This window comes from Scophthalmus maximus, chromosome 11 (assembly GCF_022379125.1).
Source record: "Scophthalmus maximus strain ysfricsl-2021 chromosome 11, ASM2237912v1, whole genome shotgun sequence".
NCBI lineage: Eukaryota > Metazoa > Chordata > Actinopteri > Pleuronectiformes > Scophthalmidae > Scophthalmus > Scophthalmus maximus.
Window position 1 is genome coordinate 15,933,561 of NC_061525.1, and position 22,723 is coordinate 15,956,283.

General features: G+C 42.8%; 2 protein-coding genes and 1 long non-coding RNA gene across 10 annotated transcripts in view; 2 read left to right on the plus strand and 1 right to left on the minus strand.

Moving 5' to 3' along the window:
• The window catches only part of LOC118299133, a 58,182-nt gene extending 42,899 nt beyond the window's left edge, over window positions 1-15,283 (plus strand). Inside the window, exon 6 of the long non-coding RNA XR_007031686.1 lies at window positions 15,117-15,283. This is a non-coding gene — a long non-coding RNA (uncharacterized LOC118299133). The remainder of the gene's footprint in view (window positions 1-15,116) is intronic.
• The window catches only part of LOC118299126 (GTPase IMAP family member 9), a 29,710-nt gene extending 12,434 nt beyond the window's left edge, over window positions 1-17,276 (minus strand). For 2 of the 4 annotated variants that reach the window (XM_035622586.2, XM_035622587.2), the window contains exons 1-4: window positions 16,685-17,276; window positions 15,421-15,520; window positions 11,766-11,927; window positions 11,559-11,610 (exon numbers count right to left, since the gene is read on the minus strand). In XM_035622586.2, the coding sequence (XP_035478479.2) occupies window positions 11,559-11,610; window positions 11,766-11,927; window positions 15,421-15,520; window positions 16,685-16,865 (495 nt within the window). In that variant the 5' untranslated portion in view covers window positions 16,866-17,276. Of the gene's footprint in view, window positions 1-11,558; window positions 11,611-11,765; window positions 11,928-13,167; window positions 15,521-16,684 lie in introns of those variants that run through there. The other 2 variants (XM_035622588.2, XM_035622585.2) reach the window with 2 other exon arrangements.
• Window positions 17,277-17,427: 151 nt separating this feature from the next.
• On the plus strand, window positions 17,428-22,253 carry yif1b (Yip1 interacting factor homolog B (S. cerevisiae)). Of its 5 annotated transcripts, none has more exons than XM_035622593.2 (8): window positions 17,428-17,551; window positions 19,082-19,184; window positions 19,413-19,542; window positions 19,665-19,769; window positions 20,029-20,165; window positions 20,380-20,535; window positions 20,703-20,796; window positions 21,228-22,253. In XM_035622593.2, the coding sequence occupies exons 2-8, from the start codon at window positions 19,111-19,113 to the stop codon at window positions 21,381-21,383; spliced, it is 852 nt and encodes a 283-aa protein (XP_035478486.1). In that variant the 5' UTR covers window positions 17,428-17,551; window positions 19,082-19,110; the 3' UTR covers window positions 21,384-22,253. The 5 variants fall into 5 exon arrangements, with proteins under 5 accessions (XP_035478486.1, XP_035478483.1, XP_035478484.1 ...); XM_035622590.2 differs by having other exon boundaries at window positions 17,477-17,656; XM_035622591.2 differs by having other exon boundaries at window positions 17,477-17,647.
• The last annotated feature ends 470 nt before the right edge of the window (window positions 22,254-22,723 follow it).

Here is a 22,723-nt window from a genome sequence, read left to right on the forward strand (position 1 = left end):
TCCAGGATCCTTGCAAGGGTAAAGAGCTGGTCCGTTGTTCCACGTCCAGGACGGAATCCACATTGTTCCTCTTCAATCTGAGGTTCGACTATTGGCCGAACCCTCCTTTCCAGCACCTTGGAGTAGACTTTACCCGGGAGGCTGAGAAGTGTGATACCCCTGTAATTGGCACACACTCTCTGGTCCCCCTTTTTGAACAGGGGAACCACCACCCCGGTCTGCCACTCGTTTGGCACTGTACCCGACGTCCACGCAATGTTGCAGAGACGTGTCAACCAAGACAGCCCCTCCACACCCAAAGCTTTCAACATTTCTGGGCGGATCTCATCAACCCCTGGGGCTTTGCCACTGTGAAGTTGTTTGACTACCACAGTGACCTCCGCCAGGGAAATTGACGATGATCCTCCATCAGCCTCCAGCTCTGGCTCTACCATAGAGGGCGTGTTAGTCGGATTCAGGAGTTCCTCAAAATGCTCCTTCCACCGCCCGATTACCTCCTCAGTTGAGGTCAACAGTGTCCCATCCTTACTGTACACAGCTTGGATGGTTCCCCGTTTCCCCCTCCTGAGATGTCGAATGGTTTTCCAGAAGCATCTTGGTGCCGACCTAAAGTCCTTCTCCATGACTTCTCCGAACTTCTCCCACATCCGCTGTTTTGCCTCTGACACGGCAGAGGCTGCAGCCCTTCGGGCCCGTCGGTACCTTGCAACTGCTTCCGGAGTCCTCTGGGATAACATATCCCTAAAGGACTCTTTCTTCAGTTGGACAGCTTCCCTGACCACCGGTGTCCACCACGGAGTTCGAGGGTTACCGCCCCTTGAGGCACCTAAGACCTTGAGACCACAGCTCACCGCCGCAGCTTCAGCAATGGAAGCTTTGAACATTTCCCACTCGGGTTCAATGCCCCCAACCTCCACAGGAATGCCAGAAAAGCTCCGCCGGAGGTGTGAGTTGAAAATCTCCTGGATGGGGGCCTCCTCCAGACGTTCCCAGTTCACCCGCACTACACGTTTGGGCTTACCAGGTCTATCCAGAGTCTTCCCCCACCCCCGGATCCAACTCACCACCAGATGATGATCAGTTGACAGCTCCGCCCCTCTCTTCACCCGAGTGTCCAAAACATGCGGCCTCAGATCAGATGAAACGATCACAAAATCGATCATCGACCTTTGGCCTAGGGTGCTCTGGTACCATGTACACTTATGAGCATCCTTATGTTCGAACATGGTGTTCATTATAGACAAGCCATGGCTAGCACAGAAGTCTAATAACAAACAACCACTTGGGTTCCGATCAGGGAGGCCGTTCTTCCCAATCACGCCTCTCCAGGTGTCTCCATCATTGCCCACGTGGGCGTTGAAGTCTCCCAGCAGAACAACGGAGTCCCCTACTGGGGTCCTTTGCAGGACTCCATTCAGGGTCTCCAAAAAGGCCGAATACTCTGAACTCCTGTTTGGTGCATATGCACAAACAACAGTCAGAGTTTTCCCCCCTACCACCCGAAGGCGTAGGGAGGCGACCCTTTTGTCCACCGGGGTAAACTCCAACACAGCGGCGCTCAGCCGGGGGTTTGTGAGTATCCCCACACCCGCCCGTCGCCTCTCCCCCTGGGCAACTCCAGAGAAAAAAAGAGTCCAACCCCTATCCAGGAGTACAGTTCCAGAACCGAAACTGTGCGTAGAGGTAAGCCCCACGAGATCCAACTGGTAGCGCTCCACCTCCCGCACAAGCTCCGGCTCCTTCCCCCACAGAGATGTGACGTTCCACGTCCCCAGAGCCAGCTTCTGCAGCCCAGGTCCGGTTCGTCGAGGTCCCCGACCTCCACTGCCACCCGTGTGGCAGCGCACCCGACACCAGCGGTTCTTCCTATGAGTGGTGGGCCCACAGGATGGAGAGGAGGTAGGTGCCACGTAGCTTTTTCGGGCTGTGCCCGGCCGGGCTCCGTGGCAAACCCGGCCACTAGGCGCTCGCCGACGAGCCCGCCGCCTGGGCCTAGCTCCAGACGGGGGCCCCGGGCTTCCTCCGGGCTGGGTCCCTTTTCCTCTTCCTCTGCTGTCCATGGTGTCTTTGTTGAACCATACTTAGTCTGGCCCCTCGCCTGAGACCACTCTGCCATGGGAAACCCTACCAGGAGCACTAGGCTCCAGACAACACAGCCCTCAGGTTCATAGGGACACACAAACCCCTCCACCACGGTAAGGTGATGGTTCTGTTGGGTTTTGTTGAATAATTAAGAAGAAATCTGAATAGTAAGCCGATGTCTGTTCCAAATTTATAATTTAAAAAAAAAAAAAAAGAAAGATCAATTACATCCCAGCAAGTGTTGCTTCTATTCAGTCAGGTGTAAAAAGGTTAGAGGACAAAACTGTGAATCCTGAATTGTACTCAAGCTGCTTCATCCAGACCATTATGAGCAGAGAGAAAAGTGAAAGATGGTGTTTTTCTTTTACAAGAAAACGGCGAGTACAACAGGGTGAATGGATAAATGACGTGACATCGGACTCAGCCCGCCAAGTCACATGGATGATCATAGTGTCTGTCGGAGACGGCGAGGACGCGCCGGTAACGGCAAGTCACTTGTGCTACTCATGTTAGTCTGTATTAGTGCTTTTTACACGCATGCATACGTGTGTGTATATGGTATGCACCTGAATATTTGCGTGCATGGGCCATATATGTACACTGATGTGTGTGTGTGTGTGTGTGTGTGTCTGTGTGTGCTTGCACAGAGATTGATAGCATGCATTTCTGTGTGTACGGGTGAATGCATATGCACAGATTAGTGGAAACATGTCTCTCCGCTTGTGAGCGTCATGTTCTGTGTGTGAATCAAATCAGAAAACAGCTGTCACAACACATAGTTCTACTCATAATCAGTTATCAAGTTGTTTTTTTCTGAGGAGCGACAACATGGAAGTAACCTGGATATTTTGGAACAAAACTAAAGCTAGATAGCTTGATGTCATTTGTGTTTGTGTACGTGTGTTTAAAATTGTGGGACCTGAACTGACTGGTACAGATATAGATTTTGTTTTACAGTGTAGCCAAATCCCCTTGATCCCTAAATTGTGAAGGATGTCCATTGCCACCACTTCCTGTTTCATTCCCTTCTCTTCCCAACAGAAACAACTCCATACTTTAGGATTAAAGATGGGGGGAGAGAGAATAAACAGAGGGGAAGAGGGTTACCAGAGGATAAAGCTGAATAAACAGCAGTGGCTCCCATTATCTTTTTACCTTTTTTTGTGTGTGTGTGTGTGTCTCTATTATTCTCGATTTTTACTCCTTCATAGCCTTTTGTCCCCAATGCATCCTCCTGTGTTGCACCTGTCTCCTATCTGCCTCCCTGTCATCCTGTTTGAAATCCAATGGTGACTCAGCCACCTGCTTGTCCAGGCTCTTACCTTTCACTTTTACCCTCATCTCCATCCCCACATCTGTTCCCGCACGACTGTCCCGTTCTGCCTGCACCTCGCTCTACAAACATACGTATGTTCTCACTGTAACCTACCTCTTGTCCTGCATCTCTCTTGTTGCTCTTGCACCTTCTTCCCTGACCTCTGCCATCCTTCATCGTTCATTTTTTTTCTTGTCCTGCTGCACAGATTCTTCCCTTCCCTCCCAATCAACCCTTTCCTTGTGTCATCCCAGTGCGCTGATTGGACGCAGACAGGACGACCTGGACTAGCACGCGGTGCTGCAGGTCAAATACAGCTTCAATCCTCCGGATCTCTGAAAATGATTTGCAGCATGACGTATCGAGTGCACATCACAACTTTGGTGTATAATAAGTGGGCATATGCTGCTGTTTCCTGTGCCCATCTGCGAGTGTGTGTCCTTTGGGGGCTTGGAGGGAGGAGGCGCATTTGTCTGTGTTTGCATTTATTTGTCTGTCTCTGCTCTATATGTACAGGTACAAGAATGTCTTGTGTGTGTGTGTGTGTGTGTGTGTGTGTGTGTGTGTGTGTGTGCATATTAGCCTTTCTTCCGTGAAACAGTGTGGTTACATGTGCATGTAACTGTGTCTGGGATAGTGATGGTTTATAAAGTTATATAATGTTCTTCTAAGTTTAGGAGAGGTTCAGAAACTGCCTCTGGTGATCACACACACACACACACACACACACAGATTATTGCACACACACAAGCAGCAAAAACACACATTCATCAATCACTGGAAGCACACACACACACACACGCTCACACATACAAGATAATGCACTGGAGGCTGGAGGATATTTAAAATGAGTGAATTTGAGTGAAATGAGGAAAGTTTGGGTGAAAAAATAATAAATCTCCCATAATTAGCCAAAGATTGGGGGAGAATAAACGGGGCCAGAACTCACTCATCATTTATGAGGCATTTCTCTCATAAGCTTTTAGTGTGTAGCCCCTTGACAAGAGGTTTTTGCTCCTGGGCAATTACAGGAATATTCCAGCCTTATGCAAACCGTTTCACACTCGCGAAAAACCGTCATATTATATTGGGACTTTATGTCCCCATCTTAAATTCTAAAGGAGTACACACAGTATATTTCCAGGGTCGGAAAATTTGTGTCTCCATCTGTGACTACTTTATCAGAAAAACACAGATGAAAGAAAAGAGGGGAGGGACAGCAGAGAAAGAAAAATGATGGGGTGAATAAACAGCCCCACAGCAACCAGCTGTTCCCCTTCTTTGTGAAACATCTGTCAGAGAAGGAGAAACACCGGGAGAGACAGAGAGGAAGTGGAGGAGGGAAAAGAAAACACAGAAGTGATGAAGAGAGACATACGAGAGGAGAACAGGTGAATATATATATATATATATATATATATATATATATATATATATTATTTTTTTATGCTTTATTAGCGTAAACGTTGGTAAAGTTTGAGTATTGACTAATTCAAATTTTGACTTGATGATGTCATGAAGCCAAGGGCTCACAGAATGGATTCATGCTGAGGGGAAAATAAAAGTCGTGGCTATCCATCCCATAATCTATCTCTTGGAAGGTAAAAAGTTTGACTTTCGTCTTCTGCTGGGGACCATGCATGTATGTACAACATTTAATATCAATCCATCTTAAAGTTGCTGAGATGTTGAAGTGGTGGATACATTTAGAACTAAAACAGTAACGTATGACAAACTTGTGATTTGAAGATATTTATTTTATTTTGTTAATTCCATTTTTATCCCTTTTGTAACTTCACTTTATATTCCTGAATTTATTGAATTGTCAGCCTGTGACTGCATCAAAATAAAACATAATTTTAGAGAAGAAAAAAAAAATTGAAAAACAAAACTCCAAATATGGCATTTAAATTTTTACATCACGCATTTAAATTATTGAATTGAATCTTTGAAAGATGTTTTAAAAGACCTGACTGTTTCCTGGTGGCAGTGGGTCTTGGTTTTGAATAAGAGCAAATCTGACTCTCATCATGAGGTCACCATTTTGCCCTGAAATAATAGACGCCAAGGAAACCAAATCGAAAAAAGTAAAAGTGGAATTGAAATAATTTTGAGCTAAGTTATTGAGCTGCGTGTTGAAAGAAAAGAAACTGCTGCTGGAAGATGTCCGGAGGAGGAGACCTGAGCCCACTGCAGTCCTGACGAGAGCAAGAGAGTGAGAAAGGGAAGACGGGGAAGAAGAAAGAGAGGAGAGAATGAGAGAGAGAGGCAGAGGTGTTCGGATTGTGGGTTAGGGTGAGCGAGAGACAGAGAGATGCAGAGAGAGAGAGAGAAAGAGGCCTCTTCTCATGGCTGATTGAATCTTCGCTCAGTTTCGCTGGAGGCAACAGAAGAACAGCATTCACTGACATCACTCAATGACCTTATCCAGATTTCATAAAATCCTTCCCTTTTCAAACACGCACACACGCACACTCTCACACCCACGTGCACACACACACACACACACAAATAGGCCCGTATTGAAAGGTCTGTTTGTCGTCTGTTATATTTGCAAGTATGCACAAACAGATGCTCACAAACGCACACACCAACATGCAGCAAAAACATGCATATTGGCAAAACCACAACCTGGTTATGTGCACCATGCTTGTCCCATGTTTGTCCCATGTTCCCTGTCTGTCTCTAAGCACTGCTATCAAATAAAGACACTAACTTTCAACACAACACTTTCAAAATAGTATTATGATAATCCACAAATTACTAAAACTCCATCTTCATTAGTTTAAGTGGAATATGCGTTCCTGATGTGATCAACTTTAGATGTGAAGGAAGATGATTTGACCCGGGGACGTATGTGTTGAATGTCACGGCCGTCTCTGCTCACGTGTTTCCTGTCCGTCTCTGCTCATGACAAACAAATCACCGTAGAATGTTTTCGCGCCGGAAACAAAGCACTGTCAAATTTTGCTGAACCGCATCTTGTGGAGCAGCTTCCCAATTCTGCATGTAAGCAACATCTGAATTATATATTTTGAAATTCAAAGGTCGGGTGAATAAGTAAACCTGCAAGTGAAGCCCATGAAAAGCCAAAAGTGCACCTCAGTGCGAAAGCACTCGCACAACAAGGAACACGAGGCCGTGTGCGTGCAGAGGCGGCACGCGGACACAATGTGTCCCATCTCAATCATTCGTACTGTACGGTTCACGTTCACGCTCTGTTAAGCTCCATTTTATTAGCTCTGCTAAACAGACCGTTGCTATTACTGTTACAGACACAGAGAGGTGACGTCTACCAAGGGTATTTCATGATATCTGGCTCATTGTTATCACCTACAGAGGGAAATCTCCCTTCTTTAATCAGAAAAACGCTGGCTCACGTCACTTGTGAATTCACAATGATATCCTGGGACGTTCCATGAACTGGTGAATACAATAGCCACCGGCTCTGAGCACTTTTAAGTCGCTGTCCACGTGAATTTAAGTTTAATGTTGTGGATGTGATTTTGATTCTTTTCAGAATTGAAGTGAAAAAACTTCACACTCCTCAAATAATCATTGAGATTATAACTTTAACATTATGTAGTGGACTGTACACACCCTCTGCCATCGGAACCGTCTGGTCTTATAGACTTTTGATGTATTGGCGTTCCCTCTTTACATAGGCTGGTAGTTTTCATTTTGAGTGGCAAGGTCGGCATTCACCACTCTGGATTCAAAATACCAACTTACATGGAAGTCTAAAGAAACAATGCAGCATTTGATTCAAATTTCTGAATCTCACAGGACCAACGCCGGAGTCAGTCAAGGTGTACGGATGTCTGTGTTGATAGTATTCATGTTGCAAATGTAAAAGCATCTTCACAGTGTCTGTTCCGTTATTATTTCAGCACAGAGAGTTGAGATAACTACAGTAAAACGGCACCACAGGTTATGATGGCTATGGTTCTGCTGAACACATTAATCTTAAAGAGGGATGAGTCACTCATTGCGCGCATAATATAAACTCAGTAATGCTTTATTCATTCAGGATGGATGGCATGACAGATTAAACACACACACACACGCACTCTCTGTCTCTCTCTCAATCAAAACTAGTCATACCAGTAATGTCTCAGCTGGTAATAAACAGAAATCAAAAGTAGGTTAAGAACTGTAGCAGCACATTTATGTCACAGGTCTTTTTTCGTGATTTTATATATACAGTACAGTTTATTCACATGGGCATGAGAAGACACCTGCACATAGTTGTATGTTATGTATATGAATCAATACAGATGACATATAATAATGATAATAATAATGTTAGATATAGACTAATTTATCAGAGATGTTTTTGGGGGGGTTGTCAATCCACCTAATAATTTAATGCAACATGAGTATACATATATATATATATATGGAGAGAGAGATACTGTGTGAGAGAGATTATCAAAATCAACAAATCTGACATTGCAATAGAGATAATACTCTACTGTCACGCTGTCCCAGAAACTGTTTGTTGCATTTTCAAATTTACAGCTTAAGCAGTGTGATTAAATGTAAAATGTAAAGTCCCTGTTACTCTCACAGTGCACTTTTATGTAATGAGGTGACAGGTTAGTCAGGTTCATGTCAAGAGCCATGTATAACAGGACGGAACTGCCAAAAATACTGAAATCCTCATATTCAAGGGTTCAAATATGATTTTCCCGTTTCTATCTGAACAAACCTGGCTGATGAAATCCTTCTCAAATCTGATTGTGTCAGTACAAAAATGTAATGCAAATAGTTTTCTGTAGAAATACACACTATAATTTTGCTTCTGATAATTGCACTGACAGTCAAGTTTCTAAGGGAATGAACTAACATGAAATGTGTTCTTAACATGAGAACTACTGTAATCCCAATGTGAGTTGTGGGTTGACAGTTGACTCACTTACATAACTAAAGTACAATAGTGTCCATTGTGTGTGTGTGTGTTTAATCTGTCATACCATCCATCCTGAATGAATAAAGCATTACTGAGTTTATATTATGCGTGCAATGACTGGCTCATCGCCCTTTAAGATTAATGTGTTCAGCAGAGTCATAACCTCGTTTTAGTGTAGTTATCTCAACTCTCTGTGCTGAAAATATAACGGAACAGACACTGTGAAGATGCTTTTACATTTTTTAACATGAATATAGTCAACACAGACATCTGTACACCTTGACTGGCTCCGGCGTTAATCTAAACTATGATGGAGTTTTGGTTTTCATCTCTAAAGGACCGGATTTCTATTTGTAACAGACGTCTACATATGCACAGAAATAGTTTTTCAGTGTTACCCATGAAATTTGCTGTCTATGTTACACAGATGTCCTCCCCTGAAGTAGTGGATAAAGCATTTAACAGATGGTAATCTGACCCAACTCTCCATCACACACACTTTAATAGACAGGACTAATTAAGACCCATCTAGCATTCACCGGCTGGAGACAAGGAACCCAGTCACCGGGACAAAGTCGGAGACTTGGTCAGGCATAGAAAGAGGACTACTGAAATCAACGCTTCAATGATTTGACCCCAAAAAGCACCACTTGATGTAAGATTGTTAAAATGATAGACAGAAATAAATAAATAAATATATATATTTATAGCATTGTTTGGAGATGCATGGTTTCTGGAAGCAAGAGCATCATCAATTAAATAAATTGATCAATCAGACTTTACTTCTATAGCACTTTTCATACCAGCAATGTAACACAAAGTGCTTTACAGAATAAAACTACTCAAACAATACCCCTCAACCCATTCCCGTCCACACACAAGGCGAAACTACGAAAACAGGAACTGAGGAAACACTACTGTGAATCTCAATGATGCAACAAAGAGATGTTACGAAGTAAAAGCAGAGATAAAAAGTTGGGTGTTAGAAGGAAGGGATATACCAGTGAACAATCTATAGGATTTATTCAAAAATTAAATAAACAAAATGAATACAAAATGTACTTAAAATCCAGAATAAAAAGGTAAAACTTGAGTTTGTCTTTAAAAAGAACAACTTCCCTGTAATGGCGGAAGATACGGCGCCGACCGCAGAGTGTTCAGAGACAGTGAGCGCGGGGTGATTAAGGACCACGACTTGAGCGCGCCTGATTAACTATCTGAGAGCAGATGGCTATCGGATGAGGCTCTCCATCAAACTTCTTCAGCCGGACAGGGTTCACGTCTGGAGCAGACGGGCTCACTCACAATTGGGGACCTACAGGGGAATTCTTCTCCACCCAGAAACCAGCGAGTGAGCGCCTGAGTCTGCTTTTTTGTTCTGAAACATTTGAACACACAAAAGTTGAAATCCTTGTGTGGAAAAGCTTCGATGACAGACCGTGAAATGTCTTGCCATCCCTTGAATGTGTCTTTGCACAGAGGGTTGGTTGATTTCAGTGCCGGAGAGCAGATGCACGACAGGAGGTTTTCCATTGAAATCTGCGCGGCTGGAGAGGAAATAGGTGCACGGCAGGAAAGAGTTACCTGAGCTGCACGTGTCAGCGACATCGCTTCTGATGCACTGTTTGATATGTGGAAGCTTTATTATGTATTTTCTCTAATGATACCAGCAGATGGCATCATTTGACACTTCAGCAGGCAACTCACTGGCTCGCTGAGTGACAGCAGGCTTTTCAGATGCGACACGTCTCCACTGTGGGTGTCAGATGTGATCAGGAGCGTTCACACCGAGCCATCTGTCATCCTGACCTACTGTCACATGATCGATCTGCTTTTTCTTTTAAATGCTGTCCAAACTTGCAGGGGAATTTAAATGCTAAAACTTGGCGGCAAAGTCCCAATAAGACCAACGTGAAAAAACCCTTTTCAACCCAAATGACCCAAATGTCCACTGGACCAGCTAATTCAGTGCTGTAGAAGGCCGCTTTGCTCATCAAGCCATCAGCCATTATGTTTTTCTGACAAGAAAAGAAAAACATCCTTTTTTCTTCCTCTTTGCAAACGGAGCACTAAAGGAGCAGTGGTTCTGTGCTGCAAAGAGCGCATGCAGAGAGAGTGGAAGTTCCACTGTGCTTGCACTTAAAAAGCTTTAGTGCAGTAATTACTTTCAAAACATATCCACAGGCTGTGTGTCCTCACAAGAGGACGTCGGTCGCAACATAAAGCTCTGCCCTAGGTCTCCGGAAGCTCAACGTCATAGGTCAGAGGAGACAGGGAGAATTAAAAAAACAAGCAGGAAATGGGACAATGATATTCTACCGTGATGCAGTGGATGATGTGCGACAGGGGGAAGCACACGCACACCAGTCAAATACAGAGAACACAGAACAGAATCCATTTATTTTTCCTGTTTTGTGCGAATAGGGAAGAGATACCTTTTTGTGGGGATGAATTTCCCTCAATTATTTTATGAAGAGTCTCTTGAAAGAGCCTTGTCTTTATCTCAAACACAAAAGGAAAACACAAAACTGCCAAACGTCAACTTAAACAATGTGCCATATAAAGGGATGAGGGCGGGCAAACAGCAGCCACGTGGTCATCAGTATATTTGGTCAACGTGAAACTTAAGAAAAGTTAGAAACAGGAAAAATAAGACTGTAACCAAAATTGCTCTCCACCTCGATGCAGAACAGGCTTTTATGGCTCATTGACATGGAGAGAAAATGACAAGAAGAACAAAGCGGGTTTAAAATAAAACCCCTGCCTGCGTGTCTTCTTTTGGAGAAGCCACTTTGCAGTTTGCTCCTTAGTCAGCTCTGTACTGTGTGCACTGTCTAAAATTGTACATCTAACATGAGAATGTGTACTTAGAAATAGGAAATGCACAAAAACTTCTCTCACGCTCCGGGGACTCAACGTTTGCAGCTGCATTTCATTCCTGAGTAATTTCCTTTGCATTCTCCAGCTGATGAAAATAGACCCTGTAGCATCTGCACTCGTCTCAACTTCCATCCATTAGGCTGCACAAAGTTTCATGTCACATGACCTGGGAGATGTTCTGATCATTGTGAGATGAGGCTGTGGGTTATTTCTACTTGGTTAGTGTGCAAAACATAAAAAAATAAAAACCTTTGCAGCAAATAAAACCAAAGCGGTAAACATACAAGAAAATGAAAGCTAAAAAAACAACAATAAACGCGGCTTAAGGTCCTGTAAGACGTGGAAAAAATGTATTTTCCGGTTCCTTACCTGTGCTGCCATGAGCGATAGCTCCATTATCCCTGGATCGACGGTCGCCAGCCTGAGTGTGTGAAGAAAGCACACTTGTTGGTGAAGGAGCAAAGCAATGCAAAGGAGAATAACAAAATAAAAACTGAACTGCTGTGCTTTGCTGGATGAGAGGAGTTGTGGACGAGCTACATGAAGACACGGTGAGCAACTCTCATGCTTACTCACTCAGCACTTCCCCCTCTCTCCCGCTGCCTCTCTCTGTCTGTATGGATGTGTACGTTGGGCGTCAGGGGTAAACAGAGTGTGCCAGTTGAACCACGCAGAATTATTGATGCAGGTGTGACTTTGGCCCATGAACTCTTTTTGACATCGATGCCACTTTTCCCTCTGTTGAAATTCATAATCCCAAAGGTGCTTGAATTATTCATCTGCATTTTTCTGCACAAAATAAATCTCTTTGGTGCATACGTGCCTTTGTTTTTTTCACCTCTTGCCAACATTTTTTTTCTTATTAATAACTTTTAACTGGTATATAAAGCAGTAGTGAGTGGGAACCACAAATGAAGCGGTTTTCACACAATAGCTGAACAGCAGAAAATGAAAGCAAATGTAACTTGTCATGGAGCCACTTAACCTACATTATCCATCTGGCTCTTTGTGTGAATGTTTCTGCCGCATGGGTGAGGGGCAAAAACAATATGTGTGAAGTAAGTCACGGCTTCATAGGTTTGGTTATGGAATCACTACATAATAAATGGCAGCAAGCAATATCTCAAACCAGGTTTCAACACACATTTAGCCTGAGATGAATCGAACTGCTGTGTCTTCTCGTACTGTGTTCTAGAAAAATAGCCAAAAGACAATGTGAATATGTGAAAGCACTGTTGGTGAAGAGAACGCAACGGGATGACACAATTAAAAGAGCGCCGGTCAAGCCTCAAAGAAATGAAAATGATTAATTGTATTCATTTGCCTAATGCATTTCCTCTTCTGATTACTTTACTTTTCCACCTCTGCCAAGCATGAAAACATTTTTTTTTGTAATTATTTTTTACTTCCTCAGCATTTTCACTCAGTGCCTCAGAAATGTTGAAAAAAAAAACCTCACACAAAGACACAACATACAGTGTTGGTAAGATGCACGTGACTTTTAAAAAAAAAAAAAATTTCATTTTGCATGATTGTGCTTGAAATCAGTCTGTCTGTGTTACTGAATTTAATTCAATTTCCAAAGACAGATCCACCCGGAGCCGCTCATGTGTATCCAGTGTGACAGCAAACCAAGCTGTTAACTGTATAAACCGCTATTGTACTCTCCTTGGGCCTTGGGAACAATTACTACTGCATGAGAGAACCCCTTAAAATAGTCTGTGTGTGTGTGTGTGTGTGTGTGTGTGTGTGTGTGTGTGTGTGTGTGTGTGTGTGTGTGTGTGTGTCCTTCATGTACATGTCAGTGTGTGGACATGTGCATGTGCGGCAGGGCAGCTTCATAAATGAGCAGCTTCTAATGCACAGAACAGTCTATTTAAACAGACATGGTCGTTTGGCCCGAGGGTCACATGAGTCCAGCTGTCATCAGAGACACTGATACACCTTCATTTTCAACATTAGAGAGCGAGAGAGGAGATTAAATGAATTGTTTTATTTGTGTATTATACAGGAGCAGTGTTTGTCTGCGTTCAAACTGCCTGCAGTGTTTCCTTTTATTTTGTGCAATTCTTCACAACACATCCACTTTCTCTCCGTCTAAGACAGCTCTTTTGCACAGATTGAAAAAACACTTCAACGTCATTTCTTTTTTATAAATATGACTGTTACTTCCCCCCGAAGGCTTCACACGCAAACACACACACACACGGACGAGTAAGCTTGAAAAGCTGCTCTTGTCTGTGCACTTTTTCTTTTGCACCCTGTGTTTTGTGATATCAATTAAAATACACACATCAGGTAAAAAAGGAAAATGTGATCAGGTTTCAAACAATCATGTCGTGTGTATGTGAAAAGCGTTAGGCAAAAGCTCTTCAAAAAACATCAACATGTCAATCATTCGGAGACTACACGCCCTATCTCGTCATGTTGAAGAAGAAAAACCACCAAAAGAACCTGGATCTGCCTGTTTATCAGGATCCATTCAAGATTTTAGTTACAGTGCTTACTTAGGCCCCACCCCACTCTTTAATTAATCCTGCTGAAAGGCAAACAAACAAACTGGCGAAGGTAACTAGTGTATTGATTTTTTTTTTGTGTCTTGGTGGCAGCACAACAAGCTGTACATGAATACTAAACTGATCACCTCATGTAGGTGATATGGTGAGTGTGTTGGCATACAGTTGTCTTATGAAATGTCCTAAAGAGCTTCAGAGGCATTAGCATTCATGTGCAGATGTATTTCTGTCCGTGTGACAGATGTTAGTCCATTACTAAATTTGAGCTCCGTTTTGGTCTCCACCATCTCCTGGTGGGGATATGCCTGCGTCTGCATTAGCCAAAACATTTCTTTAAAAAATTGGACAGACAATAGAGTGCAAGAAAATAAATGCTCTCTAAATCTCGGGGGGAACTGCAGAACTGGATGACGTTCGCCTGTGGATCAATCTGTGAGCGATAAACGCCGTTTATTTCTTACTGATGTCAAAACACTGACTAGTTACAATTTCCAACAACAAGTAACCAGTAACTACACAAACATTTTGCGTGATAGCAATGCTGAACAGAATCAAAGACTAAATGGTTATTTTATCCAGACAGCATTGAAAGTATATGACATTTAAAAAAAAATAATAGTAGAAACAGTTGGCACATAACAAGTAGAAATGGAAAGAAAAAGATCCCATCATCATCCCATCCCATGACAGCAGGCTTACTTCTGGTCCATACATATAAGTTGGTAAATTCATTATGAAAAACAAAACCGTGACAAAAGTTTTCCAACAAAGATATAATACAGGTAGCTATGTGTGATTTCTTTTTCTTTTTTTGCACTCTTTGGCATGCTGACCATGCCAATGCAGGACTTTTTGTATACTTTTACTGCACAGAGCATTTCTCTGTCAGAGCTTTTACCGCTGCCAGTATCAAAACAGCCCCTGACACTCCAACCACTGCGGCTCCGATGCCCGTGCACAGTGAACCTCTGGCCGCTGCTACAGCAAACCCCATCAGCACACCCACTTCAGCTGCTACCACCAACAGAATAAATGTGCTTTTTCTCTCTGCCAGTGCTCTTGATTTTCTTTTATAATCTGCATCAAGCCTCTTTAGTTCTTCCTGTAGCCGTTCTACTTTAAACTTCTCCCTCAGTTTCTCCTCTTCTCTGCATTTTTGCTCAGCGTTGGCCCTCATAATCTCCTCTGCTTGCTCTTGGACCGATCTCTCAGCCTCCCGGAACATTTCGCTTGTGTAAAACGTTCCACCATTATCACAGAGCATTTGTCTTATCTTTGCAAGCAGCTCAGGTACCTGTGTGTTGTTGGAGACTGTGTTACTGAAGACGTGATACCGTCTGTTACATTTCGCAATCAAATGGCTGAGTGGTTGACTTTGACTGAAGAAATCTTCAATTCTTGTGCATTTCAGCAGCTCGCCATGAGTGAAGAGTACCATGGAGTAATCTGCAGCTTTGTCACCGAACACACTCTGCAGGAGTTCAACAGTTTGCTGTTCGACCTCCGTGAATCTGTCCAACCTGATCACGACCAGGAACACGTGGGGACCGGGAGCGGAGAGACAGATGCATTCTTTCATCATCCTGACCAGCTCCGCTTCTTCGAGTGTTGTGTCATAGACTCCTGGCGTGTCAATCACTGCGACTCTGTTTCCGTACACCAGCCCCCCGGCCTTTTCACACACCGATGTCACGGAGCACGGAGAGACGACTGACCTGAAAGCCGATCGATTGAGGATGGTGTTTCCTGACGCGGTCTTCCCACTTCCTGTCTTTCCGATCAGCACAATCCGAATTTCTCCATGTCGGTCAAAATCTACAAAACAACGTGGAAGAACGATTTCAGTAGTTTACTAGTTGTTGTGTCAACTAATATGCCTCTCATATTGTGTCTCCTTCCCACTCTAAATAATATGAACTCAGTTTTATTGTCAGCGTTATGCAACTGTAAATAAGCCACTTTGCTCAGCAGAAACTTGCGGAGTAGTGGAGGTAAACTTCTGTTGAGCCATTTATACAGAGTTCCTCACAACAGGAAGACGGAGCCTCGGGAGCAGCGTGAGCATGGTGTATTTTTCTGACACCACATTTTCAACAATTTTCTTCATGGTCTATTCATAGTCTGCCAACAGGTAGACCTACTGTCTTTTCAGGGATCAATGTGTTTCCTGTTTTCGTCAGACTTTCCGTCATATTTTTCTTTGTCAGAATTTGGTTCAGAAACACGCTGCTGCAAAGTGTTGTCTTGACTGAATGAATCTCGCGGACCAGCTGGCTGATGATGAAACCTGGTGTTTGGGCATTTAAGGGCTCTTAATAGCAGTGATGAGAAAAGGTGCTGTTTTCGAAGGGATTGTTTAATTTGATAAATCATGTTTGATGTTTGATTAGAAAATACTGACCCTGTATGGCGAGTCTGCAAGGTTTCCACGCCCTTTATTTTCTCTTGCTCAGCAACTTAATGTCATGACTTCATTCGTTATGTGTTTGTTCATCTGGGTGTAAAATATTATTTATACAGCTCTGATAACAGAACTCGACACAATCCTTTTGGTCAGTATTTTTTTTTTTGTGCAAATTTTGTTTTGCCCAATGACATTTGTTTGAAAGTTGAATGTTTGGCTCAGTGGTCCTGTCAGCCAGTAGTTCAACAATCTGAGAAATGCATTTGCTTCTTTCAGTCAGATAAAAAGATTGATGCTGCTCCAGTGTGCATTATAAGACTCCTCCACTAATTTAGCATCGCAGTCCAGTAAATCACATTCAATTTTTATATTTCCAGGTGAATGGTTTCTGTTCTAGTTACTTTTCCTAATTTCAATGCAAATGTAATGATCTCACATCCACAGCAGGCATTGGGAGGATGAAATATAAAAGAAACACACCAACTTTAAAAACAGGTGCATAGTTGAGTAAACAATATTAAAATTCATGACAAATGGCAAATTACATGTGTTGTTGTTCATTGCGGTCACCTCACCTGTCTGCTCTGTCGTCTGGAAGTTCAGGGCCATGGTTTTACAGATTTGAAGTTGAAGAGTTCGGTCTAATTTCCAAACAGTTCTGCTTTCTTCTGTGGACGCATAAGCACTGAAGAAGCTAAACACTACTTTGCTGTATTGTGGTTGGCAGCTTTCCATCAACATCATTGTAAAAGTCATCACTCAGGTGTTATTACATTCCTTAATAGTGGCTTCTTTACGGTAAGTCTTAGAAAACAGAAAGTATGAGGACACAATATGTTACCAGGAACTAGTTTAAGTGCTTGTGGTAAGAGGTGTGGACAGAAAATGTCCAGTACTCAGGGGAGAATGACTGACACATGAAAAATGTTTCAGCATTTCAAAGAAAGGGTTTAAATATTTTGAATAAAGTTTATTTGTGTGGACACAAATAAGTCCTCTCAGGTGTAACTTTTAATGAAAACCTACTTTGAAAACTACAAAATTCAGTAATAAATTCCATGCCACCATTGCTCGATAGTGCACTGTCCTCTGTATTAAACTAGTTCTACAGGGAGGCAACGAAAAACAGCTCTCGGCTGACTGTGGAGTGGAGGGCTCTGAAAAAAATGACAGTTTGCTGTAAAGTTTTTCTGGAGTTAAATCATAGAGTAAAAAAAAAAGGTAGGCTACAGTCAGTAAATTTAAAAGCCAGGCTCAATATGACGTGAAGAAACCAGAGTGGAGGACAGAACATTTATATTTGACACCAGTGGGGGGCAGTACGGAGCAGTACCGCAACAACGACTACCGTAAAATAGAAGAAGAAGAAGAAATGGGGGAAACGTTTACTTCCGTGTGAATTATAGAAGCGACTCCAACTTCTCTGTGAAGATCACTAACAGGTAACAACCTCGTCCCAGTGGAGTCTCGTCACCTGACAGCCACCGCCAAGTTAGTCCGGATGGATTATACTGCTGCTCAAAGTGGGTTCAGACAGCGTATGTTACGTACGTACTCTTTTATTTTATCAATGGAGTCCAGTCTTCGCCGTCAACCGGCTGCATGTTCACAGACTGTGCTCGGTCTGAGCTAGGCGTGATGTTAGCTCGCTGCTGTTAACACCGCCAGACACCGCTGCTGTTAAAACACTGAGCATTCAAGTCCCACCAACGCGGAAGGCAACATTAGCTCAAACAATGCTCAAGTTGATAGCTTGTTTTACGTCGCTCCCAGCACTGTGAATTAGCATGAGCTACATTAGCAATGCTAAGTAACGGGCTAATGTATGTGACGTCACCGGGGTCTGACCGGATAACGGTAGTCCCTCGCGCTCAACCGGTGTGTGTGTGTGTGTGTGTGTGTGTGTGTGTGTGTGTGTGTGTCCAACTGTGATGGGGTCTGTAGTAACTGTTGGGAGATTTTTTTTTAAACAAACAACAACAACAAAAAAGTCTTAAAAAGTATTTTCTCAACTGAGCTACGCAGTCCAGCTTTTATGCGTTAGTTTACGAAAGTCACTCTAGTTTCTAAAGCTTCAGTCTGAGGTGTGAGAGAAGCTCTGACATTATTTGCTCAGTGTTATTTCTTTTGGAGCAGGGCTGTTGGGTGAGTGTCAGTGTCAGTTGGGAGGTTTACACCTTCACAATACAACTGATTTAACGTTAGCTCCGCTTTGAAAACCGAGATTTCTAACGTAAACAAGCCAGAGAGGACACAAGCACACACACTTGAATAATCTTATAAACACACACACACACACACACACAACACTGGAGTCATGTTGACAGATTAGGTGTCTTTTGTAGGTGTGAAGACGTGAAGCTGTTTCTGTGTGTGGACTTAAAACGTTGTAGGTTTCTGTTGTTGTCACATTCATCATATTTTCTGAGCGTGATTGGAAACTAGGTCCAAAATGAAACTACCCACGGCTCTTATGGATGATGTAATCTGCTCTTGTGATAAGTGTGTGATACAGAGATTCACTCCCTCAGGGAACAGAGTGAAAGAGCTCTTTCTCCTGCAGAGAGTGACGTGTGTGGTGCACACCAAATTTGTCGTTTGTGAAGGATGTTTGCTTATAAAAATGTATAATTTGAGATTGCATGATGCATTAGTTGCTTTACACTACATGTGCTAGAAAAATAGCTAGGTCAAGACTTAGAAACAGCATTGCATGGGTCATTTTGAAGAACAGCAACAAGAAGATCGGACAAAAAAAAGCAATGTCCACCGATGTTTGTGTTTGACCAGTCTTTAATGTGCATTAAAGCTGAATGGTGGGGGGATTCAAATTGGAAGTCAGCCTTCACTGTGTTTTACTAATTCTGCACACACTCGCCACAGCCCCAACAATGTGAAAAGGTTATTCAGGAGGGACAGATCTGCTCCTTTGTTTAACATCCTTCTCTTTCCTTTTTGTCTGTGTGATCCAGAGCCCAGTGTGCGTCTAAGGAATAGCGTCATGGACGGTTCAGATGGCAGCCAGCTGTTTGAGGATACGAGTGGAGCTGGGCTTGGATCACAGACAGTCTACAGGTGGGAGCCCTGCCACATATAAAATCCCTGAGTCAAGAGCTAATGATACAAAAATTGGCATTTTACAAAAGCAGCGCACTGGAAAAGCACGACCGCACACCCACTGTTGAGCCTGCAGTGGTAGAAAGTTTGGATTTTTGTGAAGCACGCAGTGAAAATATATAACATATTTGCCAATAAATCACCATGTGCTTTCAGCTGATGCATTTTTTCTTGTCATGTTGGCAGGAACCAGCAGGCCGGGCCCCAAGCAGCCGGAATTCCTGGCCAGTCCCTACTGTCAGACCCCATGTCTAACCTGGCCATGGCGTACGGCAGCTCGTTGGCCTCCCAGGGAAGGGAAATGGTGGACAAGAATGTAAGACAAATATTTCCGTTCCACAACGTAATGGAGAGAAATAAATCTTGAATAGTTTCGTATTCACGTATATTTGCAGTGATTAATCTCTCTGTGTTTGGTTGTGTGCTTGCTTGTTTAAGCTGGACAGGTTCATCCCAATTTCAAAGCTGAAGTACTACTTTGCCGTGGACACGGTGTACGTGGGGAAGAAGCTGGGCCTTCTAGTTTTCCCTTACATGCACGAGGTGAGTCTACTAAATGTAAATGATTCTGTTGGCTGTACCTTCTTTGTATGAATGCTGCTCCTGTTTCTTCTCCTGTCAACATCTTCTCTCATAAACAAGATATTTCAGTGGATCCTTGCGTAGTTAACAGGGAGACAATTTTTTAAAGTGACCGTGTCGATAAAATATTCAACCCTCTCCCTGTGAAATTCGACCTGTTTTTAGCCCCCAAGACTATTCATTCAAATAACGAGCAAGCGTGTGATCATTTGTGTTGTAGAACTGGGAGGTGAGCTACCAGCAGGACACTCCTGTGGCTCCGCGCTTCGATGTGAACGCTCCCGATCTTTACATTCCTGCCATGGGCTTCATCACATACATCCTGGTGGCTGGACTGGCCCTGGGCACACAAAACAGGTACACACACACACACACACACACACACACACACACACACACTGTATCCACATTTTTTTATCAAAGCTCATTTGATTCTTTATCAATACACTGATTATTAGAAGCAAAGGCAGAAGATCTCCACCTCACGCTGATGACAGACTTGTTATAGACTAAAAAGTATATACTGGATATTTATTTATAGAGACGGAACTATTTTGTGCGCACTACTCAGGTTTTCCCCAGAGCTGCTCGGAGTTCAGGCCAGTTCAGCGTTTGTGTGGTTGATCATGGAGGTCCTGGCGGTCCTGCTGTCGCTCTACCTCGTGACCGTGAACACCGACCTCACGACTATAGACCTACTGGCCTTTTCTGGCTACAAATACGTTGGGTATGGACATCACGATTCTGTGTTTGTGTTTACATTCTCCTTAAAGACTCGGTCTCTGCTTGTATCAAGGGATGCACTTTCTTCGTCTACTTCGTTTTCAGCATCCACTGATGCTCTGTGGATGTTCGACCTAACCTGTGACTGTCTCAATCTTTCTGTTTCTTCAGGATGATCGTAGGTGTAGTGGCAGGCCTGTTGTTTGGGAAGCCAGCATATTATCTCTCTTTACTCTGGTGCTGTGCTGCTATCTTTGTTTTCATGGTGAGTATAAATGCATTTGAGTGTTGATATTAATCAGCTGCATTCCTGTTTACAAATAATTGAGAAAGCTTTATCAGCTACATTTAGAAATCACACGGGTGCAATAAAAGACTCATGGTCTTGATGGTTGACGTCGTCTTCCCATCTGCTCACTGGAAAACATAATTGAACCTTTTAGATGTAAATGTGTTCAGGACCCTTGTTCCCCTTTTTCACATTTTTTTCCTACCTAACATTTATGGAACTTTGGCGTCTGTGTAGAGCATGCAGGAAGTGGAACATGATGATAGATTTGCTGTTATTGTTTACATCATCAACATTGTCAGCATCCATTGTCAGCATAAATGATACTGTAGCTTAACAAAAGCTTTTATTGTATCTGTTTTTGTTGCCTGTTTGACGCGTCGACTAAGAATATCTTCCTTCCTCAGATCCGCACCATGCGTCTGAAGCTGTTGTCTGAGGCGGCAGCAGAGGGGCGGCTGGTGAGAGGAACCAGGAATCAGCTGAGGATGTACCTCACCATGTCTATAGCAGCCGCACAGCCCATCTTCATGTACTGGCTCACCTACCACCTCATCAGATAAAACCTGGAACATACACAAACACACACACACACACACACACACACACACATGTAGAAGATGAACTTGGCTGTCCGAATGCCATCTCACCCTTAATTTAAAAAAAAAAAAGAAGAAATTCAAAAAACATGCAACTGACGAATCAAAGAAGCTGGACTTTGATGAACCACACAACAAGTTGTCTGGATATATATCCCGTCACTTCCTGTACAGAGAGAAGACTCCTTGTGAGCGCGGAGCAGAACGACATGCGCTACAAGACCATTAAAAGATGTGTGGCTTTGACGCCCTTTATCTCACAGCACAGACCCATGTTTTTTTGTTTTTGTCGTTTTTTGATGTAATGTCTTCAAACTTTTGTAGCAAGAGCGAATGGCTTTAAGTTGTTTTTCTATACTGTAATTATTTTTTAATTATGGGGGGGGGGGGGGGTCTAGGAATATTTAAGTATAGCATAAGTATTACTGCTGATGTAAGTGAAGTTTCTGAGCCGACAAAGAAAAGCACACAAACCTCACGCACAAACAAAAAACGTCCATGTAATGTTAACAAAGAGCTCCGGTCCATCTACTGGCTCCGTGTCCATGTTCTGCTAATGTTGCATCTGGAAACGATGATCATCTTATTGGTCTGTAAAGTGTGGGCGCAGCGTTGCCTCCATTTTTGTTTCATCTTTGTTTTTGTTTTGTTTTTTTGTATGTGCTTTGATACATGTGTAAACTTCGCTGCCTGAACTCTTGAATAGAAATTATCAAAGGCCACGGTGACATTAAGGCGTAAGACCTCACGATGAGATGCTTTTAAATTTTCAATTAAATTATTTACTTATTTTTACGTTGAAAATCCGATGGAATAAAGAAAGGGAAGAGATGAGATGTTCTGTTAAAGTTTTTTTACTCTCCGTCAGATACTTGAAATAGTTTGTTGTCCGAAATGCACTTTGTGCTTTGAATGTGCTCGTGAGTCATGATGTGCTGTCAACGCTTTTATTGATGTAGCCAATGTTAACTCAAGGGTTAATTCAGTTAACTATTCAACCACGATTTCTCAAATCAATTTTTGTATTGATTAAGGCTAAAATGCTTCTCTAGTAACTGAGGTGCCAATAATGAAAATTAGCAAGTGCTCTGTCAGTTATATATTTTTTAGAAGACCCCGATTCCTTTTGCAGTTTTAATTTTAATTTTTAAATTTGACATTGATATTAGTCTTGCTGTTATGTACTAAATATAATTTGTAATCATATAGTTCAGGAACTTGCCAGGCCATGAAGTTTATTTGATTTGATGTGGGGGCCTGTGGTGTATCGCTTTCCAAAATATTTAAACATTCTTAAAATTAGT

Excerpts from the sequence above, each read along its gene's own strand:
- yif1b (XM_035622590.2), top strand. The coding sequence starts at position 17,611 with ATGGATTATACTGCTGCTCAAAGTGGGTTCAGACAGCGTATGTTAC. Across the intron at positions 19,185-19,412 it reads GGATCACAGACAGTCTACAG|GAACCAGCAGGCCGGGCCCC; the intron begins GTGGGAGCCCTG and ends TCATGTTGGCAG. Across the intron at positions 19,770-20,028 it reads TTTTCCCTTACATGCACGAG|AACTGGGAGGTGAGCTACCA; the intron begins GTGAGTCTACTA and ends TTTGTGTTGTAG.